Source organism: Acanthaster planci, unplaced genomic scaffold (genome assembly GCF_054643075.1).
Source record: "Acanthaster planci isolate LZ-2023a unplaced genomic scaffold, COTS_SCS Contig1, whole genome shotgun sequence".
Taxonomy (NCBI): domain Eukaryota; kingdom Metazoa; phylum Echinodermata; class Asteroidea; order Valvatida; family Acanthasteridae; genus Acanthaster; species Acanthaster planci.
Genome location: NW_028257625.1, coordinates 849,829 through 877,728, shown reverse-complemented (window position 1 = coordinate 877,728; position 27,900 = coordinate 849,829). Strand labels below are relative to the sequence as shown.

The following is a 27,900-nucleotide window of genomic DNA, read 5'->3' as shown; positions in this document are numbered from 1 at the left end:
GCTAATGTGTACATAATACGTGTACGACTCGACTAGGCCTACGTGGGATCGTGGGTTGGCGATGGCAGGGCTGGCGTGATTGACTGACTGGCAAAATGTCTGATTTTTACGAGGGTTCTAAGCTGTACGATTGTGTGGTAGTCGGGGCAGGAATCGAGGGATCGTCTACAGCCTACCACCTGGCTAAAAAAGGACAAGAAACGCTGCTTCTTGAGCAGGTATGGTTCGGCCGTCCAGTTACCCAGTACTACCGCCGTACCGGTAGGTTGCGACGAAACCGCGGGCCCGTTCCCACAATCACCACGATCACGTCGGATCAATATCGGGCCATGGATCTAGCCCCACACGTAGGGCTGTAGTGGCTCTCTACAACCCGTCTCTCTTATCTGCCAAACGGGTTGTAAAAGAGAGCCACTGCCGCCCTCGTGTGGGGCTAGGCTAGGAGGAACCATGATCACAGTTCTCGAGTTTTTATAAGAACCAAGGTTCCCCCAAAACTCAAATTGGCAATCTTTACATTCATTTATTTAAAACTTACTATTTAAACTTGTTGATGTTCATGACGCCTCAAAATTGTGAACAGTAGGGTACTGTTCCCCTCACTTCCCTCCTTCATGTTTTAGCCTGTATTCAGGCATTTCTGGTGTGGGCAAAGATGGTGTAAGACCAAAAAAAAAGATGATTTATCACATGACATATTCTATTATATTTAAAAATGCATAATTTTTTTGGGTTAAACCCTCAAGCTTAATTTTGCATACATCGTTTTGTGGGGAGGCATCATGAAGTGTCTATTGTTAACTTTTAAGACCCTGCATATTTGTGTACCTCAATTTGCTTTTCAAAATGAGATAGGAATTTAGAAGTTGATCTGTTTGTTTAAATTCTTCTGTACTTCAGTTTCCTCTTGGTCACACTCGAGGCAGTTCCCACGGTCATTCCCGCATCACTCGCTATGCCTACCCGGAGAAACACTTTGCTCAGATGATGCCAGAGTGCTTCAAGATATGGGCAGAGCTCGAAAACAAGACCAACACAAGGCTATATCGGTAAGTCAATGTGGGGTGGGGATCTCTCCAAACCTCGGGCTCGTTCTCTGCCTGGGACTAGAGGGAACAGTTTTTACAAATGAGATCGCCAAGATAGGTCAGTCCAGCTTAATCCTAACTTCACCAAATTGTCAAAAGTTGACCATGCTTAAAGGAAGGATTGATGCTGTTTGACCCAAATGACTGTTTTTTTCTGATGCATTGTGTGCAGGTCTTGGAGCCAGACTGCTGTTAATGCTCAGTCATGCATAAACTCAGGCCCAGATTGTACTTGAAATCATACTCCAGGGTGTCATTCACACATACTGAAAGGAAATGCATAGGATCTTCGACGATTAAGGCTCTAACTAATTTTTATTTGAAGCAGCAGGAGGGTGTTTTTTTTGCCTGACCAAGGTGAAGGTTACATCATACATGTACGTGCATACCACCAATGCTTTGGAGTTAGGCTTTATTGAAGTTCCATTCATCCAGAGCTGAAATACTGCTGACATGAGGCCAACCCTTGGAAATATTTTCACTCAGTTGCTGTCAAACCCTAACCCACCTCAATCCTCAAAAATCCTCCAGATGGTTTTGGAGGATTGATGATTTAAACATTGGAGGATTTTGGAGGATTGAGGATGAATGGTGATTTAAAAGCTGGAGGATTTTGGAGGATTGAGGATGAATGGTGAATGAAGCACTAAAAATCGGTCACATAGTGGTGCGTATGGTCATATGCATGTACCCAAGGACAGTGTGTTCCATTGTTCACTGCCACTGGTCATAAATGACAAAATCCTTAAATGAAGTGTGTTAAAACAAAGGCACATGTCTGCTTTGTTTATTACAAAAGTAAAGCCGTTAGCCAACTCTGCAAAAAACCAGCTTCAGCCCAGCAACCAACCTGATGTGCCCAACCCTCCCCCTCCCCCAAAAAACAAAAAAAAGGCAAAAAACCCAAAGTAGGGCCATGGACGATTTTGGAGGATTGAGGATTCAGGTACCTTTCATTTTGTGCATAAGCCCAGAAACTGGAGGATTGAAGATGAATGCATTTTTTGAAGCTGGGTCTCGTTTGAGAAAATGACGCCACCGCCGGATATTTAAGATGAAGCCAGCAATAAAGTCCTGATATATTTGGTAAATGACAATCTGTACTTCAGCCCTGTGCACTGTGGAGATATTTGTTACTATGGTACTCTTATGCGTTTCATATCCCTTTTTTGGTTCTTGTCGCAAGAACCCAATTTAAATACTGTGTCCACAGTCACTGGTGTACATTGAGTGTTGTGCAAAGTTGACTCCAGTAGTTTGATAGAGGAGTTATTAAATCCATTATTGCTGAATTGGGAAGTCATTTAAATTTCACACCGTCCAACATGTGTGAGACCAAGTCCCCAGAATTGGTTCCCTGGGTATTAGTGCAGCCTCAGGAATCAATGTGAACGGAGTTTGGGATCGCTTCATTCATCGCAATTCTTAGGGTGTGTTCATGTCTCACTTATTGTGAGTGGTTGCCATCTTCCAGGAAGGAGGGCTTGCTCGTCATAAGTGGTCCGCCATACAAGGATCTCAGTCAAATGCAGCAGGCCCTGGACTCAATTGGACATAAATACACGAAGCTGACTGCACCAGAGATCCGGCGAAGGCTCCCGGGGCTACGGATCTCAGAAGACACAGTGGGGATCATCGAGCACGATGGAGGAGTCTTACTCGCCGACAAGTGCTTGAGAGCCATGCAAGTACGTTGCCAGCCAGAACAGAATACTGCCACTCCATGGGGTCAAAGTTTCCCCATTCGACCTCAGTGAAAAGCCTTCTAAAAGGCATTTTAGCAGGAAGACACTTCAAAATGTCCAGGCATTCAAATGTGTTTTAGCACACTGAAGAATCTCCCTATCCACCTCGAAAAGAAGCACCCCCTCATGGGTTGAAAAGAGCCATGTTGATCAGGAGTATTCATTTTGTTAATAGCAATGCGACTGCAACGCTTGCATTTCATAGTCGTATGTGAACCAGCAATGTGCAAAGGAGCCTCTGTGGCTAAGGAAATAGATGTAGTGCCCTCTCTTGCTCCAGCTCAAGGCCCATACGTGCATGTTAAACAAATTACTTGGGTTGGATTCTGTCAGCTTTCAGATATGAATTTCTTTGAGTTCCCGCTCATTCTATATGTCATTGTAAAGCCTTAGTCATTCAACCTGCAGCTGTTTTGGACTATTAAAGAAACCTAAAATTACAAAAAAATTCAGCCTTAACTGTCAGGCTGACATTGAAGAGCCGTCTTGTCCAGAGTTTACAATGTTGACAATGGATTAACATACAGATCACACAATTCTGTTATTGAGGGTGCCGCTTGCATGGTGAATCTCTGGCTTGCCGTAACAATCAGATGAATCTAATCCGGGATTTATTCTCCCTTTGTAAAATTGGCCATTACTAGAGCGAATTTCAGAATTACGGTGGTACCATACGGGATAGCGAACCAGTCTTACAGATCCTGCCAGGAACGACGGTGATCGTCGTCACAAGGAAAGGCCACTATCGATGCAAGAGTGTTGTATTGACGCCTGGACCATGGGCCTCCAAGATGTTGAAACCCCTGGGTCTGGACCCACCGCTCAAGGTGAGAATTTAAGGAAAAACACGAAACAAAATACTGCAGTTTCCTAATTACAGTGTTGCTGACTTCAAGCTGGCCTTATCCTAACAGCTGGAGGGGGGGGCAGAATCCACCCGCCCTCGACTTTTTTTGTGATATCACTGCAGTGCACTAGCCAGGCTGAGCCTTTTAGGGTTAAGATGATTCATACCACATGCTAGTGTTGTAGCTGCCGATATCCAGCATGTCCTTCACTAATCGTAAGCCAAGTTGCAAGCTGATCATCAGTTGAGCTGTCCTGTGACATAAGCTTTCCTTAGTCATTTTTCACCATGTTACTCCTACCTGGTCTTGTGATGGGCTCAACCATAACATGTCACACAAGAATATATCCACCAAGGAAATTTGCCATCACAGAGCACTTTTGCTAAACATTTCCAGAATTGAGATGAGTACGTTTTTGCCGTCAACGTCCCTCTCCATGCCAAAACGTCCCTCTGCATCCCACAGCAGAAATGGGTCCGAGCTTTGTGACAATTACCCTAAAAGGATAACCTGCAGTGACATGCCATTCCAAACAGTGCAACTACTCTGAGTACTTTCAAGAAACTGAAGATAAACATCAATTTAGATGAGCCTTGTTGGCTCGGGACAAACTTTGCTGTAAAATTTTGAAAAAGTTAACAGGTTTTGGGGGTTTTTTTGTTTTGTTTTTCTTTTTTCATTCTAGCCATGGAGATTGGATGTTTGCTATTGGAAGGAGAAAAAGCCTGGAACATTCAATAATATGCCAGTGTTCATCGCCTATTTCAAAGACGAGCACACTTACGCCTTACCCAGCGAGGAATACCCAGGGCTTGTCAAGGTCTGTTCGTCCCAAGGTTTATCCCATGTGTCTGTCTGTCTGTGTCTGTCACATTGCTGACATTCCATATGTACAAATTGAGAGTAGCACCAGGGCCTTAGGAAGGATTGTTTGTTTCAAGTGTTGTAGTCCCATCTGGCTATCTGTCTGTGTCTGTGAGGTTAGTCTGTCTTACATCCCTTGTATAGGGACTGTCTTGCGTAGAGCACCCACAATCTGTCAATGTTTGGAAGTTAAAAAGAACTGTATCCAATCTGACTGTCTGTCACAATTAAGTATATTTTCCAAGGTTGTCAGTGTATAGACCCACAAAGAAAATCAGCTGGGCAGGCAGGGTTCCAGTAGGCATACGTGTATTTTAAGCAGTAGCCAAAATCTGAGCCAATTACTTATTTTCAGTCAAACACTTCTCTTTATGTAGTGCCAGTGCAATCATTTTCCATTCAGTTCTGTTTCATAACCCAGAGTTGACAAATCCACGCATGATCAGAATTCCACCGACACGCTTGTGTGCTAGTGAACCCAGGTGACCGTGGATCAGCCAATCAGGACTCAGAATTAGTGGCAGGTAGTTCAGTGTTGCAGACGTTTTCTCTGTCTTAGCTGTGCGATCACACAGAACATCAATCCTGCGACCCGGATGAGCGAGATGTCCCTATAGCTGACCACCAATTCCAGATGGAGAGACTTCAAGCTTTTGTCCGGCAGTATTTTCCCGGTCTGGAGCATGTTCCTGTTATTGCAGAGACTTGCATGTACACTGTAAGTCTGTTTTGTTTTTAACATCGTACTGACGAAAAGACTACCATCCACAGAAACAAAACATTCAACAGACCTCGCCTTTACTGCCATGTTCACAAACAAATTAGCAACAGTTGTTGAAGTGCTCATAACCAACATGACCAGCTCCTTCAAAATGAAACTTAGGGTCTTTTTGTTGGTATCTTTGTTTTAGTTTACATTAGAAAGAGCAAACTGTGCTCTTTGTTTGGATGTATCACTCAGTTTGGTATCCTCATGAGATTATGGGGGAGAAGAGTGACGTGGATTCCTGTTTCTTTACATTGTGCAGGAGTCTCTTGAGGGCCCCTGACTCTGAAGCAGCTCTGGCAACTTTTGACTGTATTTGTTAGATTGGGTCGCAAACTGTGTACTGTCATATGTTCAAATGCAAATCACGGAAAGGCAGCCATGCATTTGTCAGCCCAAAACTTGGAAAATGGGCTCTCCATGGCAATCTCTTGGTGGCGCACTGTACAGTGAATTACCCCTTTTGCGAGCACATATCCCGGTCTGAAGTGGGTGTTTCTAATGGTGCCCTCTTCAGTGATCACAATTAACGATGTTCAGGCCCATCTTTCCCGTCCACAGTTCACCCCAGATGCAAGTTTCTTCCTGGACACCCATCCCCAGTACCACAACATCGTCATCGGGTGTGGCTTTTCTGGTGAGCTTGCCCTATAACACCTCACAATTTCTGGTCTGGGCTTGGCTCTAAAATCAGCTAGCTATGCTTGTCAAGGCCCTCTAGCTCCAAATTTGCTTGGAAAACATTATGGAGCCCAAAACTCTGATTTTGTGTCAAACCCTCCCCTTTTGCGGTCCTTCAGCTCCAACCAAAAGATTTTGGAGGAGTTTGTTGAAGTTAGTAAGACGCTTGCCTAGTCCGAAAATTTAGGACTCGTGGGCAAGATGCATGAAAGTCCAAAAAAATGTCTATACATGTATTGGAAGTATGCAACAAAAGAAAATAGACTGGTATTTGAAACGTGTCCAGTACCCTTTTATTTCTGCATGAATCAAATGTACCGCAAGAAATATCTGACACCTAGTCTGACACCTAGTTTCTACATCTACATATACCTCCCTAAGCCATGCCACCAGACTACTCAGTTGTTGCAGTCTTGTCCATAGGTTATGTTGAAATTACTTGGCTTCAATGTCAAGTACAAATTGTAGAAGAAAAGTCTCCATCAAATATTGAATTGAGATCATAAACATGCTCGGTGAAACAGGGACCCTAGGTCCCATTACTATTGACCTTAGGTCCCATCACAGAGGACCTTGTCCAAACACTGAGGGCTTCTAAGGCCCCATCACTGTGGACTTTAGGTCCTATTACTGAGGACCTCGGTTCTCATCACTGAGGACAGTTGGTCCCAGCATGGGGATGGTTTTGGGAGGATTTAAGGACACTCTAAAAATGTATATCAATCCAGAGTTGGGTTTAGTCTTTGTGAAATTGTTACAAGACATCATTATCTGAAACATATCATATAACACTCCGCTAAGCTGTCGTCGGGCACCGTTTGGATGTAAATTTGTATGCATCAGAAGAGCATTGGTTGATGGGTTTAACAGTTATTCTTGTCTGATATTTTTTGCCCAGGTCATGGATTTAAGCTGGCTCCAGCCGTCGGCAAGGTCCTGAGTGAACTGGCCATGCAGACTAAACCCAGCTACGACCTCTCACCTTTCAGGCTAAGTCGATTTCCCAATGGGCCGCTGGCCAAGGCCAAGTTGTAGACCAGTATTAAGAGAGTCTCACATATGGTACAATGAGTTGGAAATAAGAGGCCAAATTAAATAAATGGAAAATAAATCAATATAATTTAAAATGTTCTTCATATGTGACATTTGTTCCCTTACCAGAGGTGCTGTTTGTAATAATGGTATTATCGATTATGATGTCTACTTATCCAGGAACCCAATCAAGGTGCCCTACATTATTTTCCCCGCTCACCAGGCACATAAACATTTCTAACACCATCTCAGCTCCCTGGGGAGTATACAGCTTGATGCTGCTATTCCAAGCACAGACAGCTGAACACAGGAACCATCTCTGCCATCGCAGGTCCCCATTGATACCCCTGGGTGAGGAGAGATGAATGGGAATAAAGTAACTTGCCCATGGTCACAGTTTGTGACCATCAGCTGGATTCGAACCCCCGACCCTATGCTCGCGAGTCTTAATCCATAACCACTAGGCCACACGCCAATACTGCAATAAAGGATACATTGTCTTTTAATTAGAGGCTAAATCTGATATTTGCGAGTTCCGGCACATACCTTTTTCAAGATGTATTTTTGCGTTGGGGAGATGTTAATTATATATAACGGGTTTGCCTTGGGTAAGGGCAAACCTGTTATATATAATCGGCACATACCTGTTCTTAGGAATTAGGTAAAAATTTTATTATATCATTAAAGTCTGCTAAAAGCTAGGGGCAATTCAAGAAGAGACAGTATTGACCTTGCATTGTCACAGGGCCTTCTTTTAAACAGAGATTAGTCGGAGTTTTCATTTTCTGTCTTTATCAAGAATCCAGTAATTCTTTCAAAAGCTGTGCTGTTGTCTGGTCCATTCGTAAGGCATCCGATTTCAAGCTAAGTTCACAAGTCATGCAAACAAAACTCTTAACAAAAGCATTCCTTTGCCATTGTTTCATCCGTTTTTATACCTGTGATGCGAGCAGCTTTTTTCTCTCAACCTGCAGACAGCCCACTCTGCACTGCTTTACTCCACAATTTGTAGATGTGTTACCCCAAACGTTTCATCCATCCAAAAGTGTGTCTTGGCCTGAAATAACACAAATTGTTATGATACACAAAATATTCTACATATTTTTCCTGAATAGTTAAACTCCAATGTGTTACTTTTGTTAATGTTTTATGAATACAAGGAGTATAGATATTATTTTGAACTCTTTTTATGAATAGTACTGAGGGTATGTTACATTGAGTATTCAGGTATTTCAAGAAATAAGCGCAAATAGTAATTATGTTACAATAGCCTTAATAAGTGTGTGGAATAAGTAAGGAATTATCAAGACCAGGTGTGTGTATCATGAAGTTTTTATTTGTAGAGATTGTAATCCTAATATTTTAATTTCACCATGGGGTTGGAAAAAAAGCTTTGGTTCATTCTCTTATGAAGTTAATGTATTCTTTTGAGTGTCTTTATACGAATTATCCAAATTTTGAACATTATATTACTTGAAAATTAAGAACTCTGTTGTCGTTTTTTTTTTGTCATTATTTGTTGGCTTTTCTCATAAGATGGCAGAATTAAGTAAATTCATCCAAGTTTCGGATGGTGTCTTACCCTGCCTTTAAAAAAGAGTTCATAAGCAATATAAGTTTCACATATTTGCTTCAAATTTTGGATTCTCAAACACCTAGCATCAGACTTTGCATATTTCAGGTTGTTCACATGCCCATGTTGGATTTCCCAAGCTGAAATGCAAAAAGCAAATAAAAAGATTCAAATTAGAGTGGAAAACTTATGCGCCCTGTCCTTAACCAATGAAAAGCTCTATCTGTGAATAGGTTTCTGGTAAAGAGCGATTTAATTGACTGTTACTGGAGACGTGACAATACCATATCTATTGTGTACATAGGAACACCCCTCCCCCATCCCCCAAATCCAACAAGAAACAAAACAAAAACAGCTTTAGGCCAGGATCTGTGAAATGTCCTCAGTTGAGGAACATGCGGCCTTATCTCTCTCAGTCTGGAAAGAAAGCTGTCCACTCTTCAGTCAGTTGTTATTCTGCTCTGTCAAAGCATAGATTCTCACACCTCGGCAAACAGACTTCTTGCTACTGTACCCAAATCACTTATGTAGGAACGTGATCTCATTTGTCAGCCATAAGGCTCTCTTTGCATGTTTATTGCATGTAATGTGCATTAAATCATTGCCAGAGTTTCAACTTGAACAGCTAATGAACGTGAAACAATTGCCACAAACTTCATATAACACCAACTACATGTAATGGTCATAAAAGAATTTGCCAAACATTTTAATGAGCAAATGAACAGTCATACAAATGTTTGCCTAGTTTTCTGCTTCTCCTGCTTTATGGTCACAAAACAGTTTACCAAACTTTCCATTGAGCCAATTGATGGAAATGCATAAGTTTGCCTTACTTTCCACTCAGCAAGTTAATTACGGGCACGAAAAACTTGCCTTACTTTCCATTGACGATATCGGCCGAGTTCGGGCAGCTTGTTCCCGAGTGTTCACAAACAGCTCGATTTGTTCTTCGTGGGTCGGCTGCTCAAACGCCGGGAACAACCAACCGGTTATCGCTGGTAGTGACAAGCAACATGCAACATATGGCGTAGGCTACGTTATTCGAGAGTTAATGTTTGGATGATTTGAATTCTTTTCTATATAAAATGGAACATTCATTTCAGTGTAAGATAATTAATGTTAATTTTGCAAAACTTCCCATTGTCTATGGTTTTGGAAGCCATCTCTCTACTTTTTGCAGCTGTTCAAAAATCAAAATCTCACGAGTTTTTCCGTGTGTTCCTGTAAAACCCTAACGAAGAGGTGGTGTGTGATCCTGTCCCGAGAATAGTGTTCTTGAGTCGTGTTCCCGCCGTTCGAGCCGGAGAACAAGAAACCTGTGTCAAGAACAGGCCGCCCGAACTCGACCAATCGTGTGTGTGCAAATTTGCCTAACTATTCATTGAGAACTTAACGGTGGGGCGAAATTCTGCCTAACTTTCCACCGAACAAATTAACGGTGGCCCAAAATTGTGCCGAACTTTCTACTCAGGTAGTACAGTGTCTGGTCATGAACAAAATTGCCTAATTTTCCATTAGGTGAGCTGGCGGTCTAGAAACAACTTGCCTAACTTTCGATTTAGGACTTTCACAGTCGAGCGCAGTGCCGACATTCAGTATTCCCGGAGTGACAAAGGTTGTGAATGTTTTCTTCCCTTAGGCTACAGTTACGGTAGATGTGGTTCATGCAGTAATAAATAGTTTCCTACTGTTAACTAGCTCAAAAGTATGTTAGGCAAATAATTCTTAAGCACAGTTTCTGGCTTGGGCGTAATAGTTAGGCAAATGTTCCGCGTCCGTCTGGTTCGGTATAAAGTTAGGCAAAAAGTTTCCCACCGTTAGTGCAAGTTTAGGCAACTTTTTCTCCCCTATTAAATTTGGCATATGAAAAGTAGGCACGTTTGGCCACGGTTTCACCTTGACGTAAACGGCCTTTCTGGCGCTGCCAAAAATCCGCATCCTATCCATTGACTTCTGCAGAATTGCATGAGAATTTTCCTTGTGCTAATCGTTTATTTTAGCAAAATAATAGCCGTAAATTCGGTTCTCTGCTGACCTCCTCGCCTAGGCCTAGTAGTGGTCAAAGGTTGATCGCGGTACACCAGGTGTACACACGGTGGTCACGGTTGGAGTTGGCCTCTAGCTGCGCCTAAAGAAATTGAGAAAATATCTGATTTGCTCGAAAGTTTAAAGTTATACGATTGTGTGGTAGTCGGGGCTGGAATTCATGGATCTTCTACACTACAGCCTACATGTACCACCTGGCTAAAAAAGGGAGGAGACACGCAGCGGCTGTTTCTTGAGCCACTTGAGCAGGTCAGCCTCCCCATGGCAGTTTTGGTGATTGATAGTCAATTTACCGCCACGGCGGATGTTGCGAAAACTTCCTCCATGAAAAATCGAAGCGGCTATAGGGCTATATCAGATTGTAATATCTAGTAACGTTAGTAATCTTCTTAACTTTCGTTAATTTGTCATGAAAGTTTTTTTTAGAACTCTATAGTCACTCTCGATGGAAAGTTAGGCAAATTTGTCTTGATGTGTACATGCCGGGCGGGTAAGTGTGTCCTGACCAGTGATTGGAAGTTACATGTAGGTCTTTTTTTTTTCAAGACTGTTTGTGGCTCCATGGTTGGCCCAGTACTGAATTTAAATTTTATCATTAGTTTGTCGTTAAATTTACTGAATGGAAGTAACAACACTTTTTGCTGTCTGCATTCTTCTGTCCACAATGTTAAGTAAGTGGGTCATCATTGGTCAGATTTAAATATGTGAAAGGCTGATCATATTTGGTCAGAAGTTGGCGGTAACTGTACTTTCAAGCTTATTTATGTTGGCATTTTGGTGATAGGCAATTAATGAATTTCAAGGTCTACTGTCTAGAATTGTTTTTTATTTTGCTAGCTGAGTTACATCTTATTTGAGGAACTCCGAGTCACTATTCCATGTGACTTGGAGTTCTTCAACTAGGTTACATCTCTTATCTCAGCCACAACTTGGGTTTCAAAATTGTCAATTATTTAAAAAAGGAAAATGAAGACATGCGGGAAAGAATGACGGAAAACTGCGCTGTCTTTGAAGCAGAGTTGTCACAGGTTTACCTAAATGCTCGTCTGCCGTTACAATATGAAACGCCAAGGCAAAAATATCATCGTCATCAGCAGTCACTCGGGGATGAGTATGACCTGTTCCTCCTAACGTCAGTGTGTCCTCTATTCTTGATTTACAGTTCTTGCTGCCGATTGATCAGCAATAGGTGTCATCTATTGTGGGTGGCTTGTTGTCCGCTTTCTGTCTGTTTCTGGCACTTCTGAAGGGCTTCTTATCTCCTCGAGCCTTTGAAGTGACCAATACATGTACCTTGTGCCACAGAAAGTCACCACTCACATCTGTTTTGTTCAAGTGTCTCCCATGTATTGGTCGTAATGTCACATTTCTTTAGATACTGCTTCAAGGTGTCTTGATTGTGCTTTTTCTGTGCACGTCTTGTTCTTGCACCTTCCTTCAATTGTCCAAACAAAAACTGTTTTGGAAGTCTGCTATCAGCCATTCGAGTGAGATGGCCAGCCCAACGATCAGCATTGCTTCAATGCGTTGGTTAGTTCCTGCGTTGGTTAGTACACTGAAGTTAGACCTCTTATCTTTCCAGCTGATCTTCAGTATTTTTCAAAGACAGCGTTGGTGATATTTTTCCAAAGGTTTGATGTGCCTCCTCACACTTTTTGTAGTTTCCTATTTGCCACAGCCGGGGCAGTTCCCACAGACATTCCTGAAACTCCTGCTATGCCTATTTTTGTCAGTCTGTTCCACAAGTAATCCTTCTGGGTTATATTTTTACAATAAGGACTTACACTCACAACCTGAAATAATTTAGAATAAATGTTGAATAATATTTGCATGAAGAACATAAATTACACTATCGTCCAATCTAGTATTCTAGAAATATACTGTTAACTATTTTGACTCATTTATTGCCATGTAGTATTCAAGATGTAGAAATTACAAATGTGCAAATTACTTTTTGCATGGAATTTAAAGTTATCAAGAACTACAGTCATGAAGTGTGTTTAATATGTAAAGTTGTGAACCAAAATTAGCAGTATCGGAGTTGGGTTAAACCCAAGATGCATTGATTAATATTAATTATCATTCTGTCACTATTGTGCCATACTTTAGGGTGTGGTTCTTCTTCTGACATACACTGTATATTCTTTATTAACGGAATACTCATTTTATGGCTCTTTAGATTTCTGTATTTGGGGTTAAGCTCTCTGAAGTTTGGTTTTTTTTGTACTGAATTCCGTAGCTATTACGGATTAAAAGATAAAGCATATGATGCAGTTTTCATGTTTTATTGTGAGATTTTTTTTACCTTTTGAATTTCTTTTATAGAGCTTTATGGTTGTATGTAATAGTTGTTTTCTGTTGCAGGTTACTCAAAGTGTCTGTTGAATGAGGGACTCATTTTGCAGAAACGAAGCACAGGATGGATTTAACCTGAAAATATCCTGAATATCAGCCTCAAAAATCGTCTGTATATGGATATCTAGTTTTTCATGTGGGTGTCTTTTCTACCACTGGTTCTCGTATTTCAAGGGCGCCCCTTTTTAATTGTTATGGTTTTGATATTTATGGCATTTAAGGTGTCTTGATCTGTCAAACATTTAAAACAGTACAAATTTGAATGCGCATAATTATAAGTGTATTTTGATGATGATGAAATCTTGTTTTTCTCTTATTTATCATCCTGAATGAATGAAGATAAATCCATCTTGGTGAATGTTTGGCCTCGGTTAAATGATTTGGACAAAATACGACAATCCCTAACCAACACTGATCAACTACTTTTAGACCAAAAGCTACACTTAATTGATCAAGACCCGCCCCTGCCCCGCCCTCAATCCTTTCCCCTCAACTCGAACTTTCGCAAGTCACTAGAGGTCGCACTTCAACATGGCGGCGCCCATCAGCCGAAATTTGGCGAGAAAAGTGGGAATTGTTTCGAACCGTTTTCTTTATTTATTGCCCCTGTCAACGAGATGTTTTCTCCCTGAACTTAATAGGAGAGTTCTTCTGTTTCATCGGATGTATTCCAGGTTATTTTACTTCCATTTGTAGTGAAACATGACATGTAAACTAGGGCCCAAAAATTGATTAGTCAGTGTGCATAGCCCCAACTTTCGCGTACCCCGTATCGCGTAGGGACTTGAAAAACCCCAACTAGGCTGTAGTTGTGGCCATTATTTTCTCCCATTGCTATTGTCCACGCTGTTCCCAGGACACTGCGTGCCTTTGAGAGTGGCGTTTTTCATTGATGTACCACTACCAGCGGTATTTTCTCGAGTTTAGTTTTTCACTTTCATTGCCCTTTTTATCAGTGTTTATGACCACGATAACACTGTTGCAGTTCGAAACTCTGGTTCAGTCATATTCGGCAGATTGTTATCCTATGATCATGGAGGTAGGTCCATGCTATGATCTATCACTTGGAATGAAATAAGACGTAAGTAGGCCTACTTAGTAGAAAATTTAAAGAATGTTATACTCACCTGCTCACATTGGGCAGGTGACTTAATTACAGTTCTGTAAGTAGGCCCTAGTTTCCAGGGTACTGTGAAAGAATAGAATTGCATGTACGTTATAAACCCTACCCTAAATCAGGTTTGGAGTTTGACACAGATTTCAGTTTTGTGAGCATTATTGATTTGTTTCAGGATGTACTTTGTGTTGAGGATGTTAATTTTCAGAACAGGTTTTGCCCTCACACAGACGTATACATTACAAAATCACTTTGTACTCGGCATTCAGTTGTTTGAGAGCTTGTGAAAAAATTCACAGTGTTATACATGTGTTCATACGGCAGTGTAATCGCAAAACCTGCCATGAAACTTAACATCCCCGACTCAGTTCATCTTGTAATAATTTGCAGTACTCATTACTGCATCTGACTCGGACCAGCCACCCAACCCTGGTAAGCTCGGTGGTCGAGTGGTTACGACCCTGCACTAGTAAGCAGGAGGTCATGGGTTCAAGTCCCACCCCAGTAAGCTTGTGAATTTTGCAAACTCTTGGGCATTTGAGCACTGAGTATACTGTTATATATACCGTATACACCCATGTAAGGGCAAAACCTTTTATGAAGATTGCTAATTTGCTTAGTTACAAAATACATGTGTAGGGAAGCGTGTTTTAGGGGTCACCGTAGTTTACAAATACCCGCAAAGATAATATGGTGGGCAAGTGTACCCTCCCTTTCCAGTGTGGGCCCCATCGAGTGCTGTCTGGAAGGCCAAGTCCACAGCCGCACACCAGCCTGGAATTCAGAGAATATGGAATTACATGTAAAGAAAATAAAGGAATAAAGGATTTGAATCATTTAACTTTAATTAAACCTGGACATTTGAACCCCCAAAAGTTGACGTGTAAATAAAACTGTATATTTTGGACTCTTTTTGCCCGACTTCCTTTGCTTTGGCGTCCTTAAACTAATAATGAAGCGGACCTCCTTAATAGATGGCCTGTCATTACAAATGTATGAACAGTTCTTTGTAAGTTACGATTCTTCTTTTTTTTCCAGTGATCAAAGGGTCAAGCTTCCTAAGATTTATACAAGAACTGGAGACAAAGGTGATTATTTCTTTGAAATGTGTCAACAACCCATTAGGGAAGTTGTGACTTGGCCCACTGTATTATCCCTCAGGAAGAAAAACCAACTTGTCTGAGTGTTCCTACATTTATATTTGTATAACTGTAGAACTGTTGTTTTGTGCCAGCAAACAAGGCAAATTACTGTAAAAGTTGTGGGAACATACTTTTAGCTTACAAGCATTGTTTACCGTATAATTTTAAAATTACATATTTTTATTAGGGAAAGGGTTGAAAAAAAATCTTAATAATATTGAAATGTAATATATTGAAATTGAAATATTATTTAGAGATTGCTGTCTTTACAGGACAGTTTACTGGTAGTAATAAATGCAGAGCACTATGTAACGCAATAAATTTCATGACGTTACCAAAAAACATTGGGAATACCAACTCATTTTTGCTGTAGGCGTTTTTGCTCTTTCCATTCAGTTTAAAGTTTTTAAAGTAAAAACTGACTGTGAATCCTTGCCTTTTTTCCCCCAGGAACATCTGTGACCATTGCTGGTGATCGTCGGCCTAAAAGTGATGAGATTTTCGAGGCGCTGGGAGCCAATGATGAACTTTCCTCATCCATTGGGTCAGTACGACGTTAAGTTTAGACTTAGACTGGTGGGAATATGATGTCTGGTATTGACGTTATCCCACATTCTCATCGTAGAGCTCAGTGCTTCTGTTTATTAACAATTACAGACAATAACAACTCGATCCTTGGTAGCTGCGTCACCATAAATATGGTTTTTACAGTATTGAATATAGGAAGCTCTGTCGAACAATGAAACAAAACCGTTAACAATAGCACAGAAACTGGTGCAATTTCACTTCGCAGCTAATTGGACAGATTTTGTCTGGACTGTTGGCTGTGTGAGTTACCACTCGCCTCCAAAACTGAGTATTTAATCATTTTTCTGACCTCGGGCTTTTGAGCTAATTATGAGCTTGTTTCACGACCTGGGAAGAGCATTGTTCGTTAGGTCTTTCTGTGTTTGTTTGTTTGCAGGCTTGCCAGGGAGTTTGTGAGAGATGCCAAGCTACCGTTTGACCAACAGCTGGAGGAGGTAGGTTTGTTGGTTGGGGTGTTTGTTTGTTTGTTTGTTTGTTTGTTTGTTTGTTTGTTGGGGTTGTTTGTTTGTTTGTTTGTTTGTTTGTTTGTTTGTTTGTGTTTGTTTGTTTGTTTGTTTGTTTGTTGGGTTGTTTGTTTGTTTGTTTGTTTGTTGGGTTGTTTGTTTGTTTGTTTGTTGGGGTGTTTGTTTGTTTGTTTGTTTGTTTGTTGGGGTTGTTTGTTTGTTTGTTTGTTGGGGTGTTTGTTTGTTTGTTTGTTTGTTTATTTGTTTGTTGGGTTGTTTGTTTGTTTGTTTGTTTGTTTAGGCTGAATTGTAAGATTTTATAATTTTCAAGATGCATACCAAGCATGCTAGACATGATACTGTATCGAGTGTAGTCCGTATGCCCTTGCTACGAAGGGTGCAGTTGACTGTCTTTTTGTGAAAGTTTTACTTTTTTTTTTTCCTCATTGAAGATCCAGTGTCTCTTGCAAGATGCTGGTTCCAACATAGCCACGCCCAGAAGCCTGGCATCAGCCAATCAGCTGGGTAGGTCAGCCAACTTGTTCTCTCTTGTGGGCTCTGCAGATGTAAATTGATGTAAATTTCAGTTTCAGCTGAGCCAATTTTCAGTGAAGCAGGAAGGATGTTTGTGGTTGATTATGCAGTTTGCTAAGTTGATTCCTTGACTGTGTAAATGTGTGTGGCCTTCTGAATGACACAGCTTGATCAGTGAGGCTGATTTCTCAATGAATAATGCTTATCAATGAATTTGGGGAAAAACTTTTACTTTTGCAATATTAAAAATTGAATTTTAATTTCCAAATAAAGCTTGCATTTTCAGCGCTTTGCACTGTTTACCTGACAAGGTGGTGTATTTTTTTCTTTTTAATTTTTAAGTGTTCCAGAAGAAATGGATATATTTCTTTACTGCTACCTTATTCTCTTTTAGCTTATTTCAAATTTCTAACAAATATTTCACTGAAAATGAAGATGGAAAGATATTGCATTGCTGTTAATGTGTTGTGTTGAGCTGCCATCTTGATGTGAAAAGGCTAGTGTTATAACCAAGATTGCATGGTTTGCTGCTATCAGATCTGACAGCATTCAGCGGAGAGTGCGTGGACACACTTGAAAGTTGGATTGACGAGTACACAAATCAGCTAACGCCACTGAAAAACTTCATCCTGCCCGTAAGTCGCCTCGGATGTACCAAGTCTAACCCTCCCAGGATTTTTGAAAATCCACCAAGAGCTTGGCAAGGATTTTACCAGACTAAGGATGGTTGAGCCAACCACCATTCATTTATACGGGTTTCGATGTTCCTTAAAAACTTCAGAAGCAGAGAATGTACCACTGGTTTTCAGGAGAATTGGGCGAGTTTTACAGTGCTGGGAAGTATCTGGTAACACCCCCTCATGCATTAGAATCAAATCACAAAAATGTTGGGTTTATTAAAGAGCACTTTTTTCACACCTGATACGAATTCATTGTTGATCTACTTGCACCTTACAACCCTGCACCAAAGTACTAAATTGGGGGGTTATTTAATCAAAGTTCCTTGTCTTTTTTCCTGTACAGTCTGGTGGTAAGGCAAGTGCATCACTGCATGTTGCAAGATCCACGTGTCGAAGGGCAGAAAGAAGGTACCTTTCGTTGAAGAAAAATTTTGATAAAATCTTGTCTTAATCCAAAGATTTCCAGTCTTAAATATGCTACCACAACATGGATAGAACTTATACCTAAAGATGCATTTCCATACTTTTGATCGCATATTGATGATTTTTAAAAAGAGGGCTTGCTACTCTCATAACAACTTTTTTTCTGATCTCTCCATTGACCATAATACCCAAATTACTGTATTTTCTCTGCAGAGAATTTTCGAGTGGCTTGTTCATTCCTATGCAATGATTGACATCGGTTGAGTGTAGCTTGGGTATTTTATTTTGAAGGAACAAAGAATAGTGAATTCCTTTTTTAATTTAGAAGCTTTTCATCTGTAACATTGTTCTTACAAGCCCATGAATGCGTCCGATTTTGAGTGAAAGACTTGTCTTTTTATGGTTTCACCTTCTGCAGGATTACTCCATTGGTGACAAAGAATGAAATTGATCCAAATGTAGGGAAATTTCTAAACAGGTAAGAAACAGTTTGGAATGTTGTTTTTAAGTACCTGATTTGTTACTTCCATTTGGAATCGTTATTTTGAAAACAGAAAGCTTCTTGTCAACACATGGACTTGGGGCTGTATTTTGCCCACTCTATTTTTATTTCTTTTTTTCTTGATGACTGAAAATTTGAAATTAAATTGCAAAAACCTGTCACCTTGCCATAGAATCGTGAAAGCATTTCAACCACTGAAGTATTTTGGAAGTCCTTTCAAAATATGCTTGAAAAATGCTTTAATTGGAGAAAAGGGCATGCCTCAAACTTATATTTTTCTGTGTTCTGAATTGAAAAAGTATTTGTTTGATTTGATCAGGGATGCCAGGCAGATTCTTGTCCAGAGCCTCAAATAAAGGCCATAGAAGCCTAAATATACCTCGTTAGGAACTAAAATGAAGGCCAGAGAATCCTAAATATACCTTGTTGGGGACTGACATTAGCCCAACATCGCAAATGAAAAGCATGAAATCAGGCTTTTGCCAGAGAACTGCCATCCCTGCTTTGATACATCACTCAATTTGATGTCCTGATGAACATGGACAACGTGTGGCTAAACATGTCAAGGGTTTCCATTGGTTTTCATAGTGTGAAATATAAGGGCCTGTGGACTCAATTTATATGTGGTCAAAAACAGCGTTAAGAGGTTGGAAATTTGTCAGAGTTTTCACCCCATTTTCATTCTCTGAGCACATGTTTTTGCATCTTTCTCAACAGGTTGAGCGATTATCTGTTCACACTGGCCAGGTACGCCGCACAATGCGAAGGTAAGCCCGAGACCATATATAGAAAAGTTCGACCGCGTGAACGCAAAAAATGATTTGGCCAGCGTACGGTGAAGTCACCCATGCATCATGCCTTGGTGATGACAGTTTCGACCTCAACCGCTGGCACATCTTTGAGAGAGCCGAGGACTATTCAACCCCTCCAAGTCTCTGTCTGACAGTTCTTCTGTGAACGAGTCTTCATCAATACAGACAACCCATGTTGTTGGAAAAAATTTTGTTCGTTTTGGTAAACAGAAGGAAAAAAGTCCTCCCAGTTTTTGTTTTAGGTAAGCAACATGTTCAGTGTTTGAGGGGACTTTTTTTACCTCTTCCGGAATAAAACTTTTTCCAGGAAAAGGTTCACATGAGTTCATTCTAATTTAATGCCGAATACCGCAATAGTTTGAACTTCTATTCTCAAACACAGACAGCACGAAATATGGACATAGGAAAAGTTTCAACTGAATAAATCTCCCACGTTTTATTCCCTCCAAAATATAAACCTGTCAAGTACGAAAGATAGACAATTCTTAGTGCAGCCAAATTTCAAACATCTCTGAAATGCTTCAGTATTTTCCAACACACATACACACACAAGCCTGACCTGTTTCAAAAAATACAATACTTAAAAACTGTGTTAAAAACTACCGTCATTTCAAGTGTAATAAAACGATTTGCCTATAAAACACCCTGAAAATGTCACAAATGCCGTTCCAGTATATCTGTTACCTTTTCATACACGTGTACATATATCTAGCCAGTATTGCGGAAAGTCCATAACTTTAAAAGACAGATGATGCGGCCCTGGACTAAATGCCGCTGACGACTCTCAGATAGAGGTTTAAGTAATGGTTAGTGCTACATTGTTCTTTTAACCCTGATGTGTTGGCCTTCCCTGTGTTAAGGGGAAGGTTTGGACCAAGTTATGGGGACATCAGGTTGTCCCCCTAACCTTTTTGGTCACCATAACATCTGTATTTCAACGCGTACGCTGTCGCCGTAAGCCGGTAACAAGCATGGATGGCCCTGCATGAGACCCAGGCAAGCATCATCCCCATCCCCATGAGCAAGAAATGAAATCATACAGTCTGCCTACTGGTCATATGCTACGCTGGTTTACAAAATTGTACAGTCACAAACGGACTTCCGTCAGGAAAAAACCTGGTAAACTACATTGTTTTTTATGGCAAAAAGCGAAGGCAAAACATTGATTTAATAAACTGATTCAAGAAATTGGCAAACCTGCCATACCTGTCAGCTGCCATAAACTATTGCTTGTGCCTAGTCACTCTTTCAAGTGTTTTTCTGTTCTCAAGGTTCTGATGCTTTTAATATTGTAGAATAAGAACCACGAATAAGCACACATCTGTAACTTCTGAGTTATCAATTAACATTCCCCAAGTTAGTATCAAACAATCCCTTGTGCAAATGTAAAAATTTAAATTAAAAGCACTTTTGTCCAAAGTTTCAATCCTGGAATATTCAGTAATCAAGTGTACAGTGACAGAGCCATTCCTTAGTCAGTTTTCAAACCTGTCAGGTGTGTGTCTGACCTGACTTGCAAGGAAACTGCAATACACTCAGTTACATATCTCCCGATGGCTGGCGTCATTTGGTGTTAGATTTCTGTTGTAAAATTGCGTCATTTTTTCACAATGGCAAAAACTGACGTGTACTGCAACCTTTAATGGGCAAGATCATGACATTCACGATATCCAAACTAGATTTCTTGTCAATACAGTTTTTGTGCCAAGCAGCACTGTGTAGCACTAAATTCATTTCTAGGGATTCTTTTGGCAATGTTTAGTAGAGGACAGCGGACTGTCGTGTGTGTTAAAATTATGGTTAAAAAAACTTACTAAATCAATGGGGCCATGTCCAGATCATGCAGCTGCGGCTTGAAATTACACCCGACTCTATGGGAACTGGCTGCAACCGCTACCATAGACTTGTGCGTTATAGTAAGCCGTAGCTGAGTAATTCGGACACAGCCTTTCACTTAACTGAATTAATTTAGTTAAAAGTTCCGGTCCTAAAAATAGTGAGAGATTAACAAGGTGTACAAGTTATTCAAAACATACCTTAATGTAGCCAAATTTAAATTGCAACCGTTCCAAAGCGTTAAGACTAGGAGGTGTTATCATAACTCCTCCCTCTCTCCCTGTACTCCATGGATTCTAGAGTCTGCCTCGTCTGCCTTCTTGAACCAGTCCCTGTAGACTGTCAGTGGGTCAGCATGCAGGTGCTTGTGGAAGGAAAGTGGTGTCTGGTTCTGTAGGAATCTAATCGCATAGTCTGTGGAACGGGCCTACAAGTAGAGAAAACAATGAATACAAATGAAGTGCTGCACATAAATGAGGTACTGAATATTGATGAAGTGCTCATTTACGATGAAAAAAGCAAACATGCCTGAGAATCTTTTGAAAGAGAGGCTGTACTGGCGAGCTTCATCAATTTCAAATGGATTTTTACAAATTTTATCAAACAGCGCAGCCCCCCTATCTGCCCAAAGCTGAAGTGCACCCTCAACGGCAAAGACAAGACAGGCTGGTGGGAAGTTTTCTAGCCAGTTTCATTTCTGCACACACAAAAACCTGACAGCAAACATAATTTGGTCATGTTCACTCAGTTCGTTCCATACCAAAGTTGCACAACCTGCGCATGCATGTCCTGGGTACCTACCAAAGGACCATGGTTTCCCTGCAAAACACACCCTCTCCTGTTCCTGCTTGGAGCGGATACAGTGACAACAAAACAGACTATTTTGCAAGTGCAGCCTCACTTTGGTTCCAATATGGTGGTACCGTGAAAACAGAGAATGCCCCCCAACCATGTATATATGTAAATTGGATTCATGTCTTTGTTCGTGCCATATTCCAAAACTGTGCTCAACACAACCAGGTACTGCACGTCTCTCTGGCCCCCTATTTCTGCCACTCTGTCACCGCCCCCTTCGACTGACCTGATGAAAGAGCGGCGAGTGGGTGATGGGCATGTCGTGTCGCTTGGCGCACATCCCAAAGATCATGTCATCAGGATCTTCATCTTTGTTGCACCTGCAGCCCGTGGCTAGGAGCTTTTGTATGCCAGCTCGACTGAAGACCATGCTGATAGTAGAGAGAAAAAAGTCTCCAATTTTATTAAAGATTCCAACAGATTTTTGTAGTGGTACACAATCAGTTTTTTTCTGAGAGCTCGTGAGACATCGGAGATTGCCAAAACTCACCCGCTGCCCCCCGTGAGGTAGTCGTAGCCCCACCCAAGCTTGAGATGGCCGTAGCCGTACCGCTCGCCAAGGAACACCACCTTCCTAGCACTGTAGCAAGACAAGAGTGCTCGGACTCTGGCTACGCTGTAACAGACAAAAGGGAGGCTCGTCACTTATGGTGCTTGTTCGCCAATGCTGTGACAATTCTGAGAAACGACAACTTAAGTCAAGAGCTGGTGATGTAAAGAAGTCAGTGGTGAAGGTGATGATGTAGGTTTATGAAAGTGCCGGAGGCAAGGATGGTGAAGGTGATGAAGATGATGATGGAGGGATGATTGAAGTGATGAAGGCGACAATGGAATTTAGGTGTTAAAGGTGAAGGTGACACTTGATGTGGTGATGGTGAAAACACATGGTGACTGGAATGGTGGTGATGTTAGTAATGGTGATAATAGAGATGAAGGTGATAAAAGTTGGGTTGGAGGTGGTGATTGCCGTAATGATGATGATAATGAAGGTCAAATCTGCATCGTAATGAGATGAAATCCCACCTGAGTATAGTATCGTCATCAGCCACCACAAGCCAGGAGTACTTGAGATATTCAGGTTTTGAGTTGAACATGTCAAAGATGGCAAAGAGCTTGCCGCAGTGCCCTGTCAGAACATCAAAAGATTGATGACATGATCCTGTCCACATCTGCACTAGGAAGTAGGCCGTGGGCTCGAGTCCCACCAGAGTTAGCTTGGAGATTTTCCTGCAAGCTCTCCGACAAAAGCAAGTATACACTGAACATCAAAACCCACCATTAAAGATGGTGTAGCCCTTCACATTCAAACCGACTTCCTATTGGCGACTTACCTCTCTCCGTGTTGGGCACCCCAGAGGCGACGGTGGGTATGGTGTCATCTGGAACGTCACTGACAAAGACAATGTGGCTGGTGTGCTTGCCCCAAGTTTGCTGGACAACGGGGACTGGAAAGAGAACTGAATTACTAACATCCGACAAGTTTCAGCAACAGGATATGTATATGTCTGCATGACTACAGCCATGTCAAACTTGAGAAACTTGTGGCTGTGGATTTGATTGTTGCCATGGATGCACCACAGTGAATAGCCACAGACCCAGACAACAATACCGATTCTAGTGATAGACACAGCCCACCTGATGATTTATTTGGCTCAACTAACTTCAAATAAGAAATAAAATGTAAAGCAAGTTGCTTATTTTGGTGAAATTTACAGTTCAGGCTGCATTTTCTATTTCTGTTTTGTATACCTCTGTCTTTGTGAAACTTCTTGCAAGTCTTCACAGCAAAGAGAATGTCTTCCTTGGGAACTGCTTTTCCCTGTTAGGACAAAGAAAGCAGGAAAGCAAACCAAAATTAAACATGTGACCAGCTCTAGCCAAAGGTAATATAAGTTGTGCTATGCCTTTCTATGCTGTAGTGCGCTCAAAGATGCGAGGGTGAAATTCCTTGTGGACGTTCAGCTGTTGCTTTTTGTCAGAAATGACATCTTTGATCACTAAAGTTTCAGTTTTTGTCAAAAAAAAAGGAATATGTAGCTTGCTGGGAAGATTGAAGGTTAGTCTTCCGAGCCTAAGTCTGTATCAAACTCAACTTTATCGAGCCTGTTTTCACAGTTGTATTGCAAAATTGAACTGCAAAGAACTAATATGGGAAAAGTCATCTCTCCAGAACGGAATGGGCTATTGAGCTCTGCCATATATCAAATGAAAACTAAAACTGTGGGTCACACTTTGGAGTTTTATGGTACATGTAATATGAGATTTGCCATAAACTTACACAAGTGGGTAGGCCCTTGGGATGAGCAGAGACACATCCATCATCCTCCCGGGGACCATCTCGAATTGCCTTCGTCAGGGCCTTCCTGATTTCACTGTCTGACCTTGGGTGAGGGTTCTTCTCGACATTTCCGGCACACAGAGCTGGCAGGGCAGTCAGTCGGGTGCCATTGCCATCATTCCAAATGTAAAATGACAACTGAAAAAGAAACCAGACTTTAAATACCTTCCACATCAATGCGACAAAGAAATTGGACAGATCATATAATTCTGCCGCCTGTTTTGTCAGTCCAAACAACTTTTTTTTTCAGAGGCAAAGTGTCTTTCTGAACAAAGTGTATGAAAAGCAAAAGAGGCTTACGTTAGCTTCAAATTTTTTAGCCCCAAAAGAACTCGCACACTAGGGCTTCAGCCAACATGGCCCAAATTTACTCAAAAAATATTCCATGAAGCACTGGCCACCCTTAGAAACTCTCTTTAACCATGACATCCCAATGAATATTGAACTTTTACCTCGTGTTTGACATCGATTGAAAAATCCATCTGATGCTCCTCATTTTCCCACCTTTCTGCAAGTCTGTCAGTGGGGAAAAAAATCAGTTCTACATGAGTTCCACATTGCACTTCATTTTAAAAACCAACACTCTAACACTGGTCAACAGTTCAGTGTTGCTGTAAATAATTTTCTATTGTTCATTCCAAAATAGAGCAATTACTTCTTATGTGAAATTTTACTTCCTTTAGAATGTGACTTGATACCTTTGCAACAGACCCACACTGATGAGCCAGCCTGCCTCAAAGTCCGGGTAGGAGAACTGAGAGGGGTCGTCATGGAAACGATAGTGATGGATGACAGAGGCAGTTTGGTCTTGTAAGGCGCGCCCTAAGAACCATTCCTATAGAAATCACAAATAATGTGAAGGGAGTTCTAAATTTCTGCTGCTGAGGCATTGCTGCTTCAAAGACAAAAATATAAAATAACGTCAGAACAAATTGTTATCTGATAAGTGACGATGTCATTTTAGTGGCTTGTCACTGTAACATATCTTGCTTAGGGACAGAGCCACACAAAGAGAGTCCCTTCAAATATAATTGCGGATGTGGTGAAGCAGTGTGAAAATACTCTGCACTGAGCACTAGGTACCTGTTGCGGGTCGTATCTGGTGAGTACTTGGAGAAGCCCATGGACGCTGACTCTTGTCTGTTCCTCACAGAAGAATAACCAGCTGGCCTGGCCAAAGTCCTCTTTCAACCTGACCAAAAATTGGATTGCAGTGCAATAAATGTGTCTGTTGTGGACTTGAAGAGACTTCATTTTGATGGACTGGAAGAGGAGTTGACACCCGAAGAATTTGTAAAAGAAACTGACTTGTGGCTGGAACACTCGCATGCTTCCTGCCAGATATCTCAGACCATTTCTGATTTGCCAAGAGCTTGCTTAACCCTCCTATGCTGAAGTCACTCTTTGGGTCACTTGGTAAACACCTCAAAGAAGCACAGCTGTGTTGTGTTGTGCACTACACTAACTGTCCCTCACAGGAATATCAGATTGCACTTTTGTGCTGCCCAAGAACTGTGCTTCACTGTTTCATGTGCATAATTGTGCAGTTAACCAAATGCAGTGAAGAGGACTGCACAAAAGACCCTTGTCATTTTGTGCTGACAACCTACTGTGTACACACTGAACCTGTGCATGTTTGAGTTCCATATAGAAACTACAGGCTCACCAGTGACTGTGGGCATTTGTGCTGTAAAACCATAGGAGGGTTAAAGCTTGTTTTGCAGAGATGAAGGGACCACTTGAGAGAAGTGTTAGAAACTAACAACTGCTCACAGCCTTTCTTGTGCTTGAAACTAGAAAGCCCATTTCACAATTGTTAGGATTTATCTGTGTTTTTTGTGGGATTTGGGGGTGTAATGGTTGGTTTAAGAGACAAGTAAAATTGTACTTACTTAGGCAAGAGAGGCAGAATAGTCCACACACCACTGATCTCATACTGTTGATGCAGTAAAATAACACGAGGGTTGCCCTGATTCCAAGCAAGAAATAGGAAACGGAAAAAGGTGACAGCTTCTAGATACTGGAATGTCTGAGCAAGCAAAATGTTTCCAATGGATAATTGCAAGCTGAGATGGCAAGTGGCTTAATTGAAACGATGAATTTAATGACTAATTAATGTCTGCCAGGCATAGTTTTAAACTACTGTTCAATGCAGACCATTCTACCAAACTGTACTGAGCTTTTCTTCTGCAGCCAAGTACAGTCACTTACAATAACTTGCACAATCTGGGACTTTACTTCCCCTTGGAAAAGAAATCCAGCAGGGATGTGGATCATAGACACAATGACCAATCGATGGCTGGGCATTTGCAAAATTGTCCATTGGGCTGTGACACTGAGTGTGCAAAGTTCCAACAGGATTGTCCCATGGTGCAAATCCACCAATGGTGTCAGACATCTTCCTCAAGCCAAATAACCCCCAAAGACACTGTTGGAAAAATTAGAGACAAGTGGCCAAGACTTACCAAGTTTAAGATACGATACTGCTGTTCTATGTCGGTTTTGACCTGTTTAGCCCACTGATTATGCGGGCTCTCTTGCTGGCTCCGAATGATAAAAACAAGATCTTCACCTGTGGTAGCATGATGTCCCTGAAAAGTACATGTAAACATTAGTAAACTTGGAACAAGTACACTACAAACGAATGCAGTTAGAACTACTAACATTGCAATAAATATGATTGAACAACAGTGCGCAGAGTATTCTCAGACGGCTGAGGGGCATGAAGGATAGGGTAATTGTGGGCGGAGCTGTACCACTGCATTTTGGCAATATGGCTGTGGAGAGTGTAAATGCAATGCTCTACTTTACTCCAAGTTTATTCAACACAGGCAAAAAGTTCCACAATTTAGGCTTATTCATACAAACCGGTAATGCCAAGTCCATGCAAGTTGGGGCGAAAATATAGCACCGTTAATGACCATCATGACCATAGTTGGGATTGATGCAATAGTTGGACTCGGAGCATGACAACTCTTCTGCACTGGGCATGCTGGGCACTGCTTGCATGGCCCATAGAGCAAGAGTGCATGGCCTATTGTACTGGCTGGGACGAGTGGGAGCAAGGAAAGCATTTAGCCTTCGCATAATTTTCAACCGTAAGCTTTTTCAATTCTGCAGCGCAGAGTTGAATGGCACCAAAAATTTTCCAAACCAATCATGTCACCGGATTAATAAACAGTGACTGAATGCACCTCCTGTTTAATCGATCATGAATAGGCCTACCTAATTACATGTTCGCATCGAGCGATAGTACAAATCCATCGATCGCGCTGAACAACTAACCTCGAATTCCGGTTCAGCAACAGTTAAATCGCGAGGAAAATATGGATCAAAAGTTGCAGCAAAAACACCTTCAGCGATGAAAAATAAGAAGATACGTGAGCATTTAAAATAACAGTCATAACATCAACATTTGTGTCTCTTAGATTTACTGAATATAGGGGTTAATAGCAATTTCTTTCCTAATTTCTTACCCGCAATCAGAAAGACGAACGGGACAATGTAGGCGGCCATGTTTTTGTTCGTCCTGATGGGTTTTCGCGCAGTGTTCAACGAGGATTTTCATTGGGTTAAAAGGAACAACTGGTTCCCGCTCGACCAATAGAGATGCGCTTTACGTCGCCGTCACT

General features: G+C 41.3%; 3 protein-coding genes and 1 long non-coding RNA gene across 5 annotated transcripts; 2 read left to right on the top strand and 2 right to left on the bottom strand.

Annotated features, from left to right (window-relative positions):
• LOC147795639 (peroxisomal sarcosine oxidase-like) lies at positions 1-8,775 on the top strand. 2 transcript variants are annotated; one of them, XM_087131538.1, is made up of 8 exons: positions 1-218; positions 901-1,049; positions 2,563-2,776; positions 3,478-3,660; positions 4,367-4,501; positions 5,105-5,263; positions 5,873-5,948; positions 6,891-8,775. In XM_087131538.1, exons 1-8 carry the CDS (start codon positions 96-98, stop codon positions 7,025-7,027), a joined length of 1,176 nt encoding a protein of 391 aa, XP_086987664.1. In that variant the 5' UTR covers positions 1-95; the 3' UTR covers positions 7,028-8,775. The 2 variants fall into 2 exon arrangements, with proteins under 2 accessions (XP_086987664.1, XP_086987665.1); XM_087131539.1 differs by having other exon boundaries at positions 125-261.
• Positions 6,263-7,799, bottom strand: LOC147795640 (uncharacterized). The gene is made up of 2 exons (XR_015423721.1): positions 7,669-7,799; positions 6,263-7,570 (listed from the first exon to the last, which is right to left on the bottom strand). It is a non-coding gene; the product is annotated as an uncharacterized LOC147795640 (long non-coding RNA).
• A 4,728-nt stretch (positions 8,776-13,503) lies between the features above and the next one.
• On the top strand, positions 13,504-19,555 carry LOC147795638 (corrinoid adenosyltransferase MMAB-like). Its single transcript, XM_087131510.1, has 9 exons — positions 13,504-13,672; positions 15,154-15,203; positions 15,708-15,801; positions 16,222-16,279; positions 16,741-16,813; positions 17,360-17,457; positions 17,846-17,910; positions 18,344-18,403; positions 19,145-19,555. Exons 1-9 carry the CDS (start codon positions 13,530-13,532, stop codon positions 19,245-19,247), a joined length of 744 nt encoding a protein of 247 aa, XP_086987636.1. The 5' UTR covers positions 13,504-13,529; the 3' UTR covers positions 19,248-19,555.
• A 94-nt stretch (positions 19,556-19,649) lies between these two features.
• LOC147795637 (beta-1,3-glucosyltransferase-like) lies at positions 19,650-27,883 on the bottom strand. The gene is made up of 14 exons (XM_087131509.1): positions 27,745-27,883; positions 27,554-27,621; positions 26,734-26,859; positions 26,161-26,237; positions 25,352-25,460; positions 24,967-25,103; positions 24,721-24,784; positions 24,209-24,406; positions 23,680-23,749; positions 23,262-23,375; positions 22,954-23,056; positions 22,421-22,546; positions 22,157-22,301; positions 19,650-21,502 (listed from the first exon to the last, which is right to left on the bottom strand). Exons 1-14 carry the CDS (start codon positions 27,782-27,784, stop codon positions 21,335-21,337), a joined length of 1,545 nt encoding a protein of 514 aa, XP_086987635.1. The 5' UTR covers positions 27,785-27,883; the 3' UTR covers positions 19,650-21,334.
• Positions 27,884-27,900: the final 17 nt, after the last annotated feature.